The sequence below is a fragment of the Pogoniulus pusillus genome, chromosome 1, assembly GCF_015220805.1.
Source record: "Pogoniulus pusillus isolate bPogPus1 chromosome 1, bPogPus1.pri, whole genome shotgun sequence".
In the NCBI taxonomy this organism is placed as follows: Eukaryota; Metazoa; Chordata; class Aves; order Piciformes; family Lybiidae; genus Pogoniulus; species Pogoniulus pusillus.
In genome coordinates this window covers 28,826,929-28,843,022 of record NC_087264.1, presented here as the reverse complement: position 1 = coordinate 28,843,022, position 16,094 = coordinate 28,826,929, and the positions used below count along the sequence as shown (strand labels likewise).

The window sequence follows — 16,094 nt, the reverse complement described above, 5'->3', positions numbered from 1 at the left end:
TAATCAAGTTTCTCAACAGCCCTTTGAAGGCAGATGTCCTCCTTCGTGTATGTCATAATCAAAATGGGGTGTTAAGCAACAATGTAATCCCCCTTGCCCTGATCAGCTTGAGTGACCTCCCTCTTCAATAACTGATTTTGTAACTCTCATTCTCAGGAGTTTAACTTCAGATTCAGATTGAAGCTCTTTCTGGCTCACAGAGGGATGATCCAAACATTTTCAGACTTTTTTTCCTTTAACCTGTGTCCCCTTCTCCAAGGATGTTTTCTCAGGGAAACATCACAAGTTTTGTGAGAGGGCACGAAAGTGCTTCTCAGGTGAGTTTGCTCCACCTAAATTTGTTAGTTTCTAAGTCAGTTATGAAGTAATAAAGATGAAAGTTAAGGGAGATATTTTATCTTTGGAGTAGAGATGACCTTTCTGCATCTTAAACATTTTTTTCCTAATCTCATGTGATGCAAAACATCAAGGATATTGTGTAGTATTGAAAGACAGGTGTATTGAAGGTATTGCATGTGTAGACATGAAAACAAAATGTCAACATGTTAATATGGAAGTTAGAGATACATGCACACTATATTTATTTTAATTGTATTTTTTCTTAGTGCCAGATGGTTGCTTTTTAGCCTGTCACTGAGAAAAAGTGCCTCACAAAAGCTGACATTTTCAGGGACTGAAATCTGATGTCACGAGGAACGGAATGACACATTTTATCCATGGTGAATCTTCCTCTGTGCAGGGATTATTGAGTTCAGGTCCATTGTGTAACTGCAATTTGACTGGTGCTGCTTCCTGTCGAGTTTGATCTGTAGGCTTTGTAGTTTATGGAATTATTAAAGTTTAGAAATAGAGACTGAAAGGCCAGAGCCAGGAAAATCCCCAGTTATAGGTCTGTGTGGCTGTTTGAGCTGATTTTCTAGCTCAGACATAGGGGACAATTTGGGACAATCTGACATTTGTGTATTAGTTCATTTGCTTTACTTGTTAATTCTAAGTATTTACAGTCTAATGTGACATGTGGCTGTCATTCTGTAACACCTCTAGCATATTTTGGGATGTTTACCTTTCTTGTTCTGGTTGAGGTGTTTAAATGATGACCCACTCCCATAGCCATCCAAAAGGTGGCACAAGGGTACTTTTGTCTTGCAGTAATATGAAATCCACCATTAGTCACACAATTCTGTGGTCTTGGATTATCAGAAGGTGACAAATTGGTATAGAAGGTCATTATGGGATGCCAGATACAACAGTTGCTGCTACCTGCAACCTATTGCACTAATATACCATTATCTGACTGTCAAGCTGGGGAAGTGAATTTTGACTGCTCCAGATCAGCAAGATACTTCTATTTGCTCCATTTAGCCTTAAGACACGGACACAAAATGCCGTATAGGTAAATACTCACTATAAAGTAGATGGTGAGCAGGGGAAAATTATATCTTATTTGTAACCTTCCCTGTAAGCTCAGAGCTTTAAATAGTCTGCTGTGTGTTCCATCTTCAGTAATCAGTTTCTCTACTCTTTAAATTAAAAAGCCAAGTGTGTAGGTAGTAGGTATATGCAGAATCTTGAAGGACAAAGTAAATTGCTCTGGAAACACGCTTGCTGAGAAGAACTTGTGTGTGGCTATTTAGACTTTGAGTAACTTCACCCACAAATTTACTTATTTTATGCTTGATTGTTGTCTTCGAAATTCCCCTTGAACCGAGGAAGAACTAAGGCAAATTGCCAAGACCCTGCCGTACTACTTAACCTTTGAAGTAGCAGACTTTCTGAAATCATAATCCTAGGGACATGTTTCTACCTCTGAAATGTCAGTGAGACAAAGTAAAAAAAGCACAAATTGTTTTGTTTTGAAGCAGAAAGTGTGATCCTAAGACCAGTGAATGAGCCATCAACAGTAAAAAATGTCTTCATGATGACAGGGACATGTTATCTCTTGTTACCAGTTACAGGTGTTACGAGCTCTTAGCTTTACCATGAATTTACTGCATGAGTGAGAACCTAGTGAGATTGTAATGCCTTACAGAAATCTTTCAAACCTGTTGTATTCCAAAGCTGCCTTTTTGTGTCTTGAACAAGCAGTGGGTAAGGTAAAACAATGTCAGCTACAAAATCTGGTGGCAGTCATGAGCAGGAAAGCAAGGAGTACTTGGGAGCGCATTTTGGGTATGACAATGAAATAATTTTGAGGAAGGGAAAGCAATCTGAACATCAGGAAACCACTCAGGGTGCAAGACAGACTGAGTCTGGAACAATGTTTTAGATTGTGAAGTGGTGTTTCACTTATGGATCTTGGAAGTGATGTCAGGGAGACTGATATCGATTGTGAAATAGCTGGGATGGTATAAATGTGTATAGGTGTATAAATCTGCTGCTGGGTTACAGTTCAGGGAAGCTGAGCTGAATAACCTACCCTCTTTACTGATATTTTACAGACATTTCAGATGAACATAGATTCCCATTGGATTTTTTTTTTAAGGCAAGCATTCTTTCAAATGCTGGAAAGACTAGTTTTGCAAGAGCTCAAGTGCTTCTCAACTGTGACTGCTCCACCTAAATTTGTCCATAGGAAAGACAGGTATAAAGTAATAGAGAGCCTAAGAGATGTATTTTGTCTTTGGAGTTGAGGTGCTGGAAATATCTTTCTGTCATTTCACATACTGCAGGTTCACATTTATGAGCCATTTTCCTTCTATTCCGTATCTGTTGAGAAGGTTGTGCAAAGTGTGACTAAGGAGCGAGCACTGGAACGTTTTTAGGTGGAAAATACAGAATAGAATGTTTTTAGATGGAAACCACCACATCATATCACTGCAAGTTTTGGACAAGACCATCCAAACAGTCATCACACAGACATCAACATAGAAGGAGCTGACATGTATAAAAAGAAGATTTTATTCTAGCAATGTGTCTTGAACAATCCTTCTCTCTTTCTCTGGGCAGAACTGCTTTGATACTGACCTCCATGGCATAGGAGAGTATATTTAGGTCTCATCCATTGCAGCATGCAAGGCTACTTTTTTTTTTTTGGCCTACATTAATTGAGTTATTCATGAGTAAGAATGAGATTGATTTAAAAATAATCACTTGGATCTTGTGATGCAAGAGTATTAGCCACCTCCTGTCACCAAGCAGAGAGGCTGGAAAGAGTGTGGCAGAGCCGGAGTCTGGTCCTGCATGCTCCAAAACCTACCAGCCTCACATATATGCTAATTTGGTGCTACCTTAATGAACTGCTCTTAGAGGCAGTGAGTCACAGCATACCAGCATGGAGAAGAACTGGGAAGGCTTTGTGCCCCAGTGTTTCCTGCAGAATGCCTGCCTGGGATCACTCTGAGAATGAGCACACACATGAAGATACTGTTGAAGTAAGCTTGGAGGATGGGTGAACTGCTCTGCTCTCAAGGCCTACGCAGAGGAGCACAACCCTCTCTCTTGCCTCATCCTTCCACCCCCAAGTTTCATCTCCTGCTCTAGCTCCTCCTTTCCCTCTCATTGCACTTGAACTACAGGATTTCTGGATATGGAATCACTTTTTATTTTTTCCAAATCTATGCTAAATATCTGGGCAAAGAATACTGAGCATATGGCAAGGTCACTGTGTAGCACAGCACTGCCCAGAGTAGCTCCAGGGAAACATGGGTCCTGCAGTCACTTAGTTGTGGCACTGCAATGGCATCACTTACCCTGCTGAACTGTCTACTGCTGTGGGAAGACAGCTACAGGTATGTAGTTCATGGTTTGGAAAGAAGCTGTTGAGATATCTCTCGATGTGCTAGTGGAAGCACAGACGTCCCTCAGAGAGCTGTGGTTAAATTAGTCAGAAGTGCTTTGCTTGAGTGTCGGAGTTGTTGCACCAATTCAACCTTTTTATTAGCAGCAGTGTTTTCCATATAAAGCAATCCCTGGGCAGAAAGGGGTGTCAGTTGCCCCTCCAAACCTCACAGCAGGTAAAAAAGAAATCCCTCCTTGTTCTGCTGACTCAGTTGAGGTGCTCTAATAGGATGCAAGAAGCAGGGAGGGGATTGCCTAATGACTGGAAACAAGAAAGGGGTGGGGCAGGAGAGGCTGGTCATAAAATCCCTATTCCTCCACCTCTAAACTGCATGAGGAGTGCCTGCCAGCTGCACGACTTGGTAGCTTTTAACGTCAGACTTACATGCAACTGGGGCTGCAATGGGATCAAATTTAAGTTCAAATGAGGTAAGAAAAAGGAGCCAATAGCAGGCATAAAGTGGGTAGAATTGTCTGATATTTCAGTGATGTTGATGACAGAGAAGAGCAGCTGTTTGAGAAGTACGAGCAACAGATGGAAAGCAAATCTGCTGTTCCTCAGATCTCGTGGTTGCAAGGATGGTTTTCCTAGCCTTTTGCAGAGCCTTGCGTCACGCCTGCGTTTTCGAGCCCTGTTTTAGGGCTAAAAACATTGCTTATTGTGCTTCCTTTAAGAAACATACAGCTTCACACCAGGGAAATAAGAAGCTGGTACAGAGTTGTGATGGGTTTGGTGGTCAGTAAAGCGCCTGATGAATGTCTTTAATGAGCCTGCTGTCTGTATGGCTTTGAATACGAGATGTTTTCAAGTGTCAGGTTATCGCAGGAGTTCAGCAGGTAGCTTAGTTTTCTTAACTTTGCCTTGTGTTGTTTTTCCTAGACTTTTACGGGCACCTCAGCACCAGCGGTGAATACGGTAGGTAGTAATTAGCTGGCCCTTCATTAAATGCTGTCCAGTGCTGAATGTAGAACAGCCTTAAAAAATGTTAGCAATTCAATGGCTTGGGGGGAAAATTGTCCTGCACTATTTACTGAACACCGAAAAGCTGAGCTGTGGCTTCAGCTCTGCAGACGAAATATTGCCCTGGCTTTCAGTGAACTCTCAGCTCTCTTGGAGTCTGATGCTTGTGCTGCTTTGAGCGATATGTTGCGTTACATCTGGGCTGGTGTGTGCTTGGCCTGCATCAATATTTTAATTCCTCTCTTTTTATGTGTTTTGATTTCTGTGGATAGAATGTTCTCTTGGCTTATCCTTCATAAGAAGACTCCATTTAAATGGGTCTTTGAGTTGTTCTCAGTGCTCTGGTATTCCTTGTAGTCTTTTTTTTTGACCTGTAATGATCTTTGCAGTTCTCTGTGTGACAGTGTTTAAAAACAGTGTTAGAAGAGTAGGCCAAGGAACTTCTCCTCCCTCTCTACTTTGCTCTAGCGACACTTCATCTGGAGTACTGCGTCTAGTTCTGGGCTCCCCAGTCCAAGAGAGACAGGGGGATGCCAGAGTGAATCCAATGGAGTGCTACAAGAATGATTAAAGGACCAGAACATCTCTCTTAGGAAGAGAGGCTGAGACCACTGGGGCTATGTAGTCTGGAGAAGAGAAGACTGAGAGATGACCTTCTTAATGTTTACAAGTATCTGAAGAGTGTGTGTCAAGAAGAAGGTGGCAGTCTCATTTCAGTGGTGTCCTGTGATAGGATGAGGGGCAGTGGGCACAAAATTGAACACAGGAACTTTCACCTCAACATGAGGTAAAACTTCTTCACTGTAAAGGTGATGGAGCACTGGAATGACCTGCCCAGAATGGCTGTGTAGTCACCTCCCATAGGGACTTTTCAAGGCCTGATGTGCCCCTGTGCCACCTGCTTTGTCAGGGAGCTTGGCCTCAATGATCTCCAGAGGCCCCTGCCACACCCTACCACTCCAAGATTCTGTCAGGCAAAACTGTGAAATTAATGTGTTGTGTTCGGCCTCCTGAGAGCACTAATCTCATCGGCCCTGTAGGAGTGGCAGCAGTGGGCAAACTTCTCTGGATGTGAAGAGCAACAAGGTGGATTTTCATGACTGAACTGAAGATGAATTCTGTGCACGAGCAGATGAAAACTTCCTGAGCGATTAGCAGGTGTTTGTTAGCATCTATTAGCATAAAGGAAAACATAACAGCTAAGCTGCTGCAAGCCACCAAATGTGAACAGTGGCAACAACAGTATGGGGCTGTCTTTAGACACATCAGTGGGTTTGGGGCTGTCAGTACCAGCGGCAGCTCTGGGGATCTGCTGTCAGAAAGATGGACTGCTTGGCTTCAGCGATGTGGAGGTTTCCCAGCCTAGTTTGTTTGGGCTTTGCTGCAGTGATGTGGAGGTTTCCCAGCCTAGTTTGTTTGGGCTTTGCTGCAGTGATGTGAGAGTTTCCCAGCCTAGTTTGTTTGGGCTTTGCTGCAGCGATGTGAGAGTTTCCCAGCCTAGTTTGTTTGGGCTTTGCTGCAGCGATGTGAGAGTTTCCCAGCCTAGTTTGTTTGGGCTTTGCTGCAGTGATGTGGAGGTTTCCCAGCCTAGTTTGTTTGGGCTTTGCTGCAGCGATGTGAGAGTTTCCCAGCCTAGTTTGTTTGGGCTTTGCTGCAGTGATGTGGAGGTTTCCCAGCCTAGTTTGTTTGGGCTTGGCTTCAGCGATGTGGAGGTTTCCCAGCCTAGTTTGTTTGGGCTTTTGCTGCAGCGATGTGAGAGTTTCCCAGCCTAGTTTGTTTGGGCTTTGCTGCAGCGATGTGAGAGTTTCCCAGCCTAGTTTGTTTGGGCTTTGCTGCAGGGATGTGGAGGTTTCCCAGCCTAGTTTGTTTGGGCTTTGCTGCAGCGATGTGGAGGTTTCCCAGCCTAGTTTGTTTGGGCTTTGCTGCAGCGATGTGGAGGTTTCCCAGCCTAGTTTGTTTGGGCTTTGCTGCAGCGATGTGGAGGTTTCCCAGCCTAGTTTGTTTGGGCTTTGCTGCAGTGATGTGGAGGTTTCCCAGCCTAGTTTGTTTGGGCTTTGCTGCAGCGATGTGAGAGTTTCCCAGCCTAGTTTGTTTGGGCTTTGCTGCAGCGATGTGAGAGTTTCCCAGCCTAGTTTGTTTGGGCTTTGCTGCAGTGATGTGAGAGTTTCCCAGCCTAGTTTGTTTGGGCTTTGCTGCAGTGATGTGAGAGTTTCCCAGCCTAGTTTGTTTGGGCTTTGCTGCAGTGATGTGGAGGTTTCCCAGCCTAGTTTGTTTGGGCTTAGATAGAGATGCTTCCAGATGACAGTAAATTTGATCTGCCTCATGAAGACTTGCTCTTATTGTCAGTGTATGGTGCCATATTGTGCCCAAAAGCTGCTTCTCTCTGCTCAAAGTGAAAATCTGGGGTGAAGTAGAGGTGGTGCAGAGTTCCTTCAGAAGGTAGCATTTAAAATGATGGTTAGGACTCTGTCTATAGTCAGCAGCCCTAAGAAAGTATGCTGTAAATTTTGGCTGTGTTTAGAGATTCAAACTGTTTTTTCACCCTTAATGCTTTCTATGTTGTTAGTAGGTCACTAGGTGTGAGAGCTGTGCAGTTCAGTAGCTCTAGATTGTGCCTCTTGTGCTTAGGGTATTGAGGGTGGCAGAACTGACCTGAATACAGTACATATAATTTACAGTAGGACCCAGAGCCACTTCTGTCTGCCCTGACTGAGGCTCACAGATGCAAAGATCAGGAATTACCTGAGCTGTGGTTTTTAAGTTGTTGTGGTTTGGTTTTGTTGGTTTGTTTTTTTGTTTTGTTTTGGCCATGAAAGTTGGGTTTTTATGATAATAAATATACCAATATAGCATATCTGAGTTGAGTTTTGTTAGTCAATTAAGGAAATCAGCTTTCGTTATCAGAATAACTTTCAAGGTGGCCTTCAGGGCGTGTGGGATGTGTGTGAAATAAACGTGAGCAGATATTGAAACTGAAAGGAATATGTAAAATGTTTGGTGGGAAAATGTAATGTTTTCTGTATTTCTCAAGTTACTGTCCTGTATAGGCTAGCATGGTCTTGAGAAAAAAGCCATGTTGTACCATGGAAGTATTTGAATTGGTTACTCTCCTGTGATTGGTATTTAACATTCGAGCTTAGCTATGGAGCTACAAACAGGAGGACAAGAAAAAGCACATGGAAATGTCAGTTTGAAGTCATGAAAGATTTATACAGCTCTTGAAAAGGAACATGACTGGCATTACTGCTGCTCCATTTGGTTTTATTCTCAACCAATTCCTGTGATTTCTACTGACTTAGTAAGAGCCAGTTATAAGCTATTTTTAAAGGGGTGAAATAAATACAAGACCTGTAGTACAAAGAAAAGCATTTCTTACGCATTTGGCCTTACTTGATGTGGTAGAAATTGTAATGTCATGAGATCCTGCCTGCCCTTGGGGCTCCAAAACTCTTTGAAGTTGAAAGGTGCTACATACCTGACCCAGGTCAGAAGTACAGCACTGATCTGTCTTTTAAGGTCTTGCCACTCTTTCTGCTAGGAATGAATGATTTTTGTGGTTGCTGTTTGGTTTTTTTTTTCGTAGTCTTTAAAGTAGTGCTGTGACTTCTGCTCCTTCTTGAAGAGAATGCCAAGTAAAACGAGGTCTGCTCCAAATAGAGCTGGCATGCTGTCGTACTTTGGCAACTGTCTTTTCTCTGGATGTAGCTTGGGAATGTTGTATGTTTCACACTGTTCTTCCCAAGTGGAAAAAAAAAAAAAACAAAAGACTTGGAATTTCACTGAAATAGAGCAATGTTAGAGTCCAGTTATGTAACTCTTATTCACATGGGTGAGCATATGTGAATGCTGTGTTGGCTTCCCTGGGACAAGCTATGTGAGCATTGCACAAGCGTGCCACAGGATTTAATTGGACCTTGATGTGACGTAGGATAGTGTGACCAAGTCCTGCATTTGCAATCCCATATATTTAAGTAGTTTCAGCAGTGATTATTAAAATTCCTGGCTTGTGTTTCCGGTTTATGAGGTAACAATCATGTCTCAGACAAAATAAATACAGAAGTTGAAAGTCAAAGTGTGAGTAATGACTGACTTCTGCCCTCAGAACTTACCCAGCCTGTGATACAGCCATCAGCATGGTAAGGGAAGTCATTGCCTACTACTAGCAGATTATTCAGTTTAAAATATGCCTCCCAATAGCTTTTCTGTGTGAATAGCTAGATCTGTCAGAAGTTAAAGCCCTTAAGTTCCTAAAAGTTAGGAGTTATAAGGCCTGACTTTCAGATCTCTAGTATAGGAAAGGACTCTCTAGCCTAGAGTGAAGCACTGAGAATTGACTCAATAAATTTGAGAGTTACATGCACCAGAATGGGAATTTTACCAGCTGAGTGGAGAACTGCAAAAATAGGTACATACAGCTAACAAGGACAGCTGAGCACAGAAACACCCTTTTTAGATCCTATCTTGACATGCCACTTAGGGTTGCAGGGAGAGGCCACTGTCCCATTGAGATACACAAAGGAGAGGTCTAGGTGCCTGCTTTCAAAGAGCTGAGCAGAGGTTATTCCTTTGAAGTGGTGCCCAGCCTAGTGGTTACAGCCCCTCCTTGGCACGGGAATCTTCTGCTCAGGTCTGCTGTTTTCTATTCAAGGGATGCAAGCCTTCTTGAGTAAAGATAGGCTCCACCTCTTTTGCTGAAGTAGCACTGCTGAGGACACAAATGTTTTGGATTTGTTGGGTGGGAAAGAAGGAACCAAGCATTAACATAGCAAACCTGTGGGTAGGTTTGGCAGGGATAGGTTGGTCCCTGTGTCTGGGAGCGCTGCTGTGTTTTGTCCAGTTCTACTGAGTGCATACAGAAAAGTGGTTCTGGCAGTTCAGCTGCATAGTCTGGGCATGATGTCTTTTGGTTGCTTTTCACTGGAGACTATCACCTTTATTTTTTCTCTAGACAACTATGTGTGTGTGTATATAGATATATTTCTCTTTCAAGATGTGTCTAAATTCTACTTTGTGGTTGTGTTAGCGATAATAGAGCCGATAGAAATGTGATACGCCTCTGCAACTACTGGAATATCCCACAGGTAACAATTCAAATGCTTGCAAACACTCCAGCCCTGTCCTAGAGTCTGGACAGGTAAACATGATGGAGAACAGATGGACACAGATCTGTGACATGCTCTGATCTTTCTGCTGCTCTCTCACTGACCTTCAGCTCTGCATCTAAATGTGCTCAGATCTGTGACATGCTCTGATCCTTCTGCTGCTCTCACACTGCATCACCTTCAGCTCTGCATCTTCAGGCCCCTTCCAAACCCAAAGGGAAGTGCAAGAGGATATGCCAGAGATTACCCAGACTGTTTCTTGGAAGCTGTTTTTAATCCCTGCTGTGTTTGTAGAGGTGCCAAGATTTCTGTTGGTGAGGACAACGTAACATGCTTTGTTACATTGTGCTAAGATTCAGCATCACATTACTGTCCCTGTTGCTCAACACTTTGTCAAAGCATTGTGATGAGCCTTGTGCTAGAACTGGAAAGACAAATTGCCCAGCAGAATGGTGAAGCACATGTGAAGGAAATAGTAGCAAGCTACATTTTATCAGTTAAGATCAGTACAGCGTTTTCACTTTAGTTCCTTATATTTGGTTACAGACACTACTGTTAAGTAGTTATCACCAAGGTGAAATGGGGAAAGAGTTAATTTATAGCCTGTGGAACATGAAGACATTAGTATGAGCCATGGAAGTTACAAGCTATTACAGAATTAATGTCTGAGTCCAGGGTGTCTGGTGTCTGACAGAGTTGTGAGTTAATTCCCGAGATCATCTCTGGAAAGAGTTTTGCAGCTTTACGCTGGGGATCAGAACTGAAAATGAGAGATGGACCAGAGTCTTCATGTGAAGTACCTCATCACTGTCAGCTGCAGTTCTGGCTTTTTGTGCTGTGTGACAGAACTTGTGCTGGTGCAGGAGCTTTTGCTGGTGCATGGTGGTTGCTTAGCTCTACACACGCAGCTGCTGGGGCAGAGTTTGATGTCCCAGAGACAGCCTTTTCTTTTGCAACCAGTGATAAGAGGCATAGGACACCCACGCGTGTGCTGTAGGGATGTTTGTTGTGATAATAATGGTGTTAGAATGGATTGATTCTTATCATACCAAACTCTTCAGCATTTATTCTCAACCCATGTGTGATTTTGAAATCTCTTGCTTCTATTTCAGAGCTGAAAGAGGTTTTGTGCCAAACATTTGTACAAATCTTCCAGCTCTTCCTGCTGCTTTGGCAAATGATGTGGGCTGAGCCTCAAAAATCCATACTCTATATCTACGTCCTTAGAAATTTAGGGTGCCAACATTCTGTGACTATAGACTATAATATTAATCTTAATGTTGTCTTATCTCTTTTTTCTTTGTTTTCTGGAATTGTTGTGCAGAGACCTGTGTCTCCCTTCAACTTGCTCACTGTGAAAATACTAAGAGTGAGGAACGTCCGGAAGGCAGACTTGCGTGAGTACTTCTACTATTCTTATGTGTTTCTTAGAACTCTTTAAAGTGAAGGGAAAAAGAAGTCTTTTTTTTTCCTCTTAAACTCTGTAGGAATAGATATGGTGTTCCGAGTTTACAAGAATTATTTTTGTTGTGGCACTGAAGCATTGCTTTCTGTTCTTAAGTGTAAAGAGGCTTACTCAAGCAAAATGATTCATTTGATCTCTTGGTTTCATACCTCATTGTACAAGATCTGCTTCCCACCCTTGTGACATCAGACTTAGCTGGTGATCAGAGGGCTGCTCTTTAAATGACAATAATTCTGCTTTTGAACAAGAAACTTGAGTGTTCCTTACAAAACTGCTGGACAGGAAAAAAAAGAGAGCAAATGCCAAGTCAGTAGTAGTAGGAAAGCCTATGAAAATAACAATACAAGCAAAACGATTCTATCTTCTAAACATGCAAGAAGAGATTATAAAATCTAATGTGTCTGAGAATCTATTTAACTTAAAGGATGGAGCAATTTGAAAGTCAGAAAAAATTATGCAAACTCTACTGAGAAGGTATTAAAGGAGTTTAAATGAGAGAAAGTGAGGGAGAGTGAGAAAAATATATTTAGAATTGAGACTATGAGAGAAAAATGTCATAACCAGATCACAGAACAAGAGCTAATATGCAAAGGGACCCAGGCAGAAGAAAGCTCTGCAGTAAGGGTACTCAGCTGTGGAAGCCCTGAGACCTTTCACTTGCTCTGCCTCTGCAGCCTAGTGGACATTGCCTTGATCCAGAGTGTGACAGCAGATTCAAAAAGGAAATCCTCAGTGGGAGAATGAGACTTGAAGGAATGGAAAGAATGGCTTGTTCACTGTCCAGGTGTGGCACTGACTCACCCAGGGGAGGGACTGCTTTAATGCTGAATTTTCCAATTAATTGAGGAATTCCCTTGCTGTTTCTGCTCCACAGATGTGGGTCCTCCATAGCCCTGCTCCTGGGTACACTGAGGCTTGTTCAGGTGCTTTTCAAAACACAGTTATGTCGCTGAGCCAATTTCATGGGAAAGTTGGAATGGTTAAACATCAGTTTAAAGAGGTTGGAAAGGCATGAAAGAACAGGGTGAATCGAAGACAATGTGAACAAGAAAATAAAAATCTAAATGCCACGAGAATAAAACAGAAAGATGTAAGCCTAAAGGAAAATTTCCACGATGTGTTCCCCAAAATCTTGCCGAGCATGGCTCAAGATGAATTTTCACTGGTGCACACAGAATTTCAGGTAGCAGAAACCAGGTGTAAATTGTACTTTATCTACTACAGATTTTGAGATTTTAATCAGTGTAATGGGTCTAGAGTTGAGGCAAAATTTATCTGATCTTTGATTATGTGGTTTCTGGCAGGAGGGATGTGGTTGGGACCTGCAGAAGTTGTGCTTAACAGCAAGAGTGTTTTTGAATGGATGAGTGCTACCAGGGAGAAAGAAACCTGTGCTGCACACACATGTGTTATTCTGGGTTGCTTAGTCTTGCATATTTCACATTGTAGCACCACTGTGCTTATTTATCTTCTTTATTTTTATTCTCCAGCTTTAAAGAACTGTTCTGTTTTACTGAATGCCTCATTTGCTGCTTATTTCTTCATATTTTTTACTTTAAAAAGGGCAGATGATGAAACTGCTTTGTTTTACAATATTTATGATGTCATCCTGAAAAAAGGGATTTGGTTCATTAGACAAAGTGAGGGGAGCTTATGAGATGGCAAATTCTGGGTTTCCTAGAGATTAAAAACCATATTTTTATGTACAGGAACAGACACTTTGTGGGTTCACAGTTGTATGCACAACTTTTTATTCACCAAAATCCAGATGGTCAAATGCCTGAGTGGTGATTTGCACCCTCCAAATATGCAGTGACCAGGAAGTCACTGCCATTGCATCTGCAAAGCTGTGCACTACTGCATGTGCATCTGTGTAACCCAGCAGGGTGCCTGCTTATGCTTCAGTTCAGGGACAATTTGCTCATAGACACTCCTCACCACAGTGAAATGCCCTGAATTGAGGATTTGGGTATCTTAAGGTTTCATTATCTGTCGCAGAGGCTTGAAAGCTCTTCAACAGAACTGTTTTCTTGTTGGAAATCTTGTCTTCTGAAGAAACTCAAATTATTGTAGAAAAGGTAGTTGGATGAATATTTCAGGCAATTTTCCCCTTTTCTGTGGCATTGAAGAGGCAAACTATTTTTTTCTCAAAATCTCAGTATTTTTAACTATGGGAAAGGATTAATTCTCTGTCTTTTTATAATGGTAACACTATGCTGCTTATTACAGTTCTGTGTTAGCACTTTTCTCCATTCTTTAACTTTCCTGATTTTCTGATTAAACCTCTGTGCTCCCCATGTCAATGTTGGAGGGTTTTTCCCCTCTACTTTCTTGTTAGTTTGTCCTAAATCCATTGAAGCAAATCTTCTTGGTCTTTTTTTCTCACATTCCTATTTACTTCACCAGCAAAAAAAATAAAGTATGTTTCTAAGTATTTCTCCCCAGTGTTGTTCCAGAGCAAGATAGTTTTAATAGATTTGAGTGAGGGCCTGGAGGTCTACACTGGCTGCTGTATGGGATCTTGAGCAAATAATATGAGTTTTTTTAATGCACTTATTTGCTTCATGCTTACATTGCCACATTGAGGTAACTCATGATTGTGTCTCAAGCACTTTGAAAATGGAAGCTGTAGCATTAATCACCATTAAACATTTACATGTTCATCTGCCTACACTTGTGCCTCTGATGAACAACTGATAAGTCATTCTCCTCTGATTGGTTTGGCTAAGGCTACCTTCTGGAAATGTTTTCCTTTTCACTGTCAGTGTCAAGGTTTAGCTGGTTATGATAGCATGGTTAAATGAATGATAAAGGCAAAGATATGTCTGGCAGGAAAACCTAAATCTGTAGTTGTTACTGAAAGATAAAGGAAAAAAATACACGAAGAAAACTGTGCTTAATGTGATGCAATAAGACTGAGCTGAATTATTTGTCCACTTCTGACTCATGAGATTGCTGTAAGAACCAGATGACTGGCTGAGCATTGCTAGTGTGAAACAAGGAGAATACGTGTTGCTCTATGGGTATAAGAGAAGGGCTGTGGGCACCCGTATCAGACTTCTTTAAGTCTCACTCCCTTATGATTCTCCCTCCAAACCTGGAAGCAGCTGTGGCTTTTTCCCTAAGGACATGAGCTGAATTGGCAGCTGAATATGAGCCAGCAGTGTGCCTAGGTGGCCAACGGGCCAGTGGCATCCTGGTTTGTATTAAAAATGTTGTGGCCAGCAGTAGTAGGGAGGCAATTGTCCCCTTGTACTTGGCTTTGGTGAGGCCACACCTTGAGTATTGTGTTCAGTTTTGGGCACCACAATACAAGAGAGATGTGGAGGTGCTGGGGCAGGTCCAGAGCAGGGCAAGGAAGCTGGGGAAAGGCCTGGAGAATAAAATCTTATGAGAAGCAACTGAGGGAGCTGGGGTTGGTTAGTTTAAGAGGAGGCTGAGGGGAGACTTCATTGTTGTCTTACAGCTACCTGAAGAAAAGTTGTGGAGAGACTGCTGCTGGTCTCTTCTCACAGGTAATTGGAGACAGAACAAGGGGCATGACCTCAAGCTGAGACTGGGTAGGTTTAGATTGGACATTAGGACTAAGTTTTTCATGGAGAGAGTGGTGAGGCACTGGAATGAGCTGCCCAGCTAGGTGGTTGAGCCACCATCCTGGATGTGTTTAAGGATGTGGTGCTTAGGGATATGATTTAGGGTGAATCTTGTTGAGTAGGATTATAGGTTGGAGTTGGTAGTCCTGAGGGTATTTTTCAACCTGAAAGTTTTTATGTTTCTGTGATGAGTAACATCAGGATTCTTCTAGTCTTGCCACAGAATAGTAGGAAGAAATAGAATGAACAGTGCTTTAACTGTGGTGCTGAAACTGATTTTTTGTTTTCAAAAGATTGCTGAGAAAACCACAACTTCTAAATACTTTGCCAAATATAAGAATGAACACAAAATTGGCACATTCCAGTTTGTGATAAGGAAATCAAACTTTGCACCTTTGGTGGGGGATCAATTTATTTCTTGATCTGTTGTTTTCATGTAAATCAGAACTTCAATAAAGTAAATTCTGGTTATTAGCTAAGGAATAAATCATGGGGAGAAAGTCCTCAAAAGAGAAGTCTCTCTGCAGCTTAGATTGAATGTTGTGAGGTGTGTTGCCTGAGTGGCAGAGCATCCATCCTAGACCTCATGCAAGTACATGTGGCAGTGGGCATATGCAAGTAGATAATTCTCATGTTTTGGCAAAGTTACTATTGCCCCAGTTACTTGGATAATCATCAACACAAACCTAAATACAGCCTGGATAGGTATGCACGTACTGGACTTGGTGTACATTGATATGTCAAAAGTGAAGTAACGTTTTAAAAGCAAAATAAGTCTAACTAAAAGTGAAAAGGTAAGAATTAGCATGGCAAATGTGTGAGGATGTTTTGTTTGCCTGTGAGTGCTCCATTGTGTATTTCGATTTCTTCTTAACATATCCAGGATGAGATCCCATGCTGTGTTCTCTTTGTCTTATTAGGGTTAAATGTGCACAGTGCAGTAATTCTTTCTCTGGATACTTTATCTCTCTGCTCATCTTCTTGTTGTACAGTCACCCTTTCAGACTGCTATGTGACACTGTGGCTGCCTACTGCCTCAAATGAGAAGGTTCGGACCAGAACCATCAGGAACAGCAAAAATCCTGTCTGGAATGAAGCTTTCTGTTATAAGGTTGACCGCCGAGTCAAGGTAGTGAAAATAGATGTTTTTCACCACTTGCTGTCCGCAGGTAGTCAGCAGATTAAGCAAAACAACA

At 42.1% G+C, this 16,094-nt stretch overlaps 1 protein-coding gene across 1 annotated transcript in view; it reads left to right on the top strand.

Moving 5' to 3' along the window:
- The first annotated feature begins 4,179 nt into the window (after positions 1-4,179).
- The window catches only part of LOC135176873 (cytosolic phospholipase A2 epsilon-like), a 40,457-nt gene continuing 28,542 nt past the window's right edge, over positions 4,180-16,094 (top strand). The window contains exons 1-4 of the mRNA XM_064146303.1: positions 4,180-4,206; positions 4,658-4,693; positions 11,165-11,237; positions 15,891-16,027. Coding sequence (XP_064002373.1) covers positions 4,180-4,206; positions 4,658-4,693; positions 11,165-11,237; positions 15,891-16,027 — 273 coding nt within the window. The remainder of the gene's footprint in view (positions 4,207-4,657; positions 4,694-11,164; positions 11,238-15,890; positions 16,028-16,094) is intronic.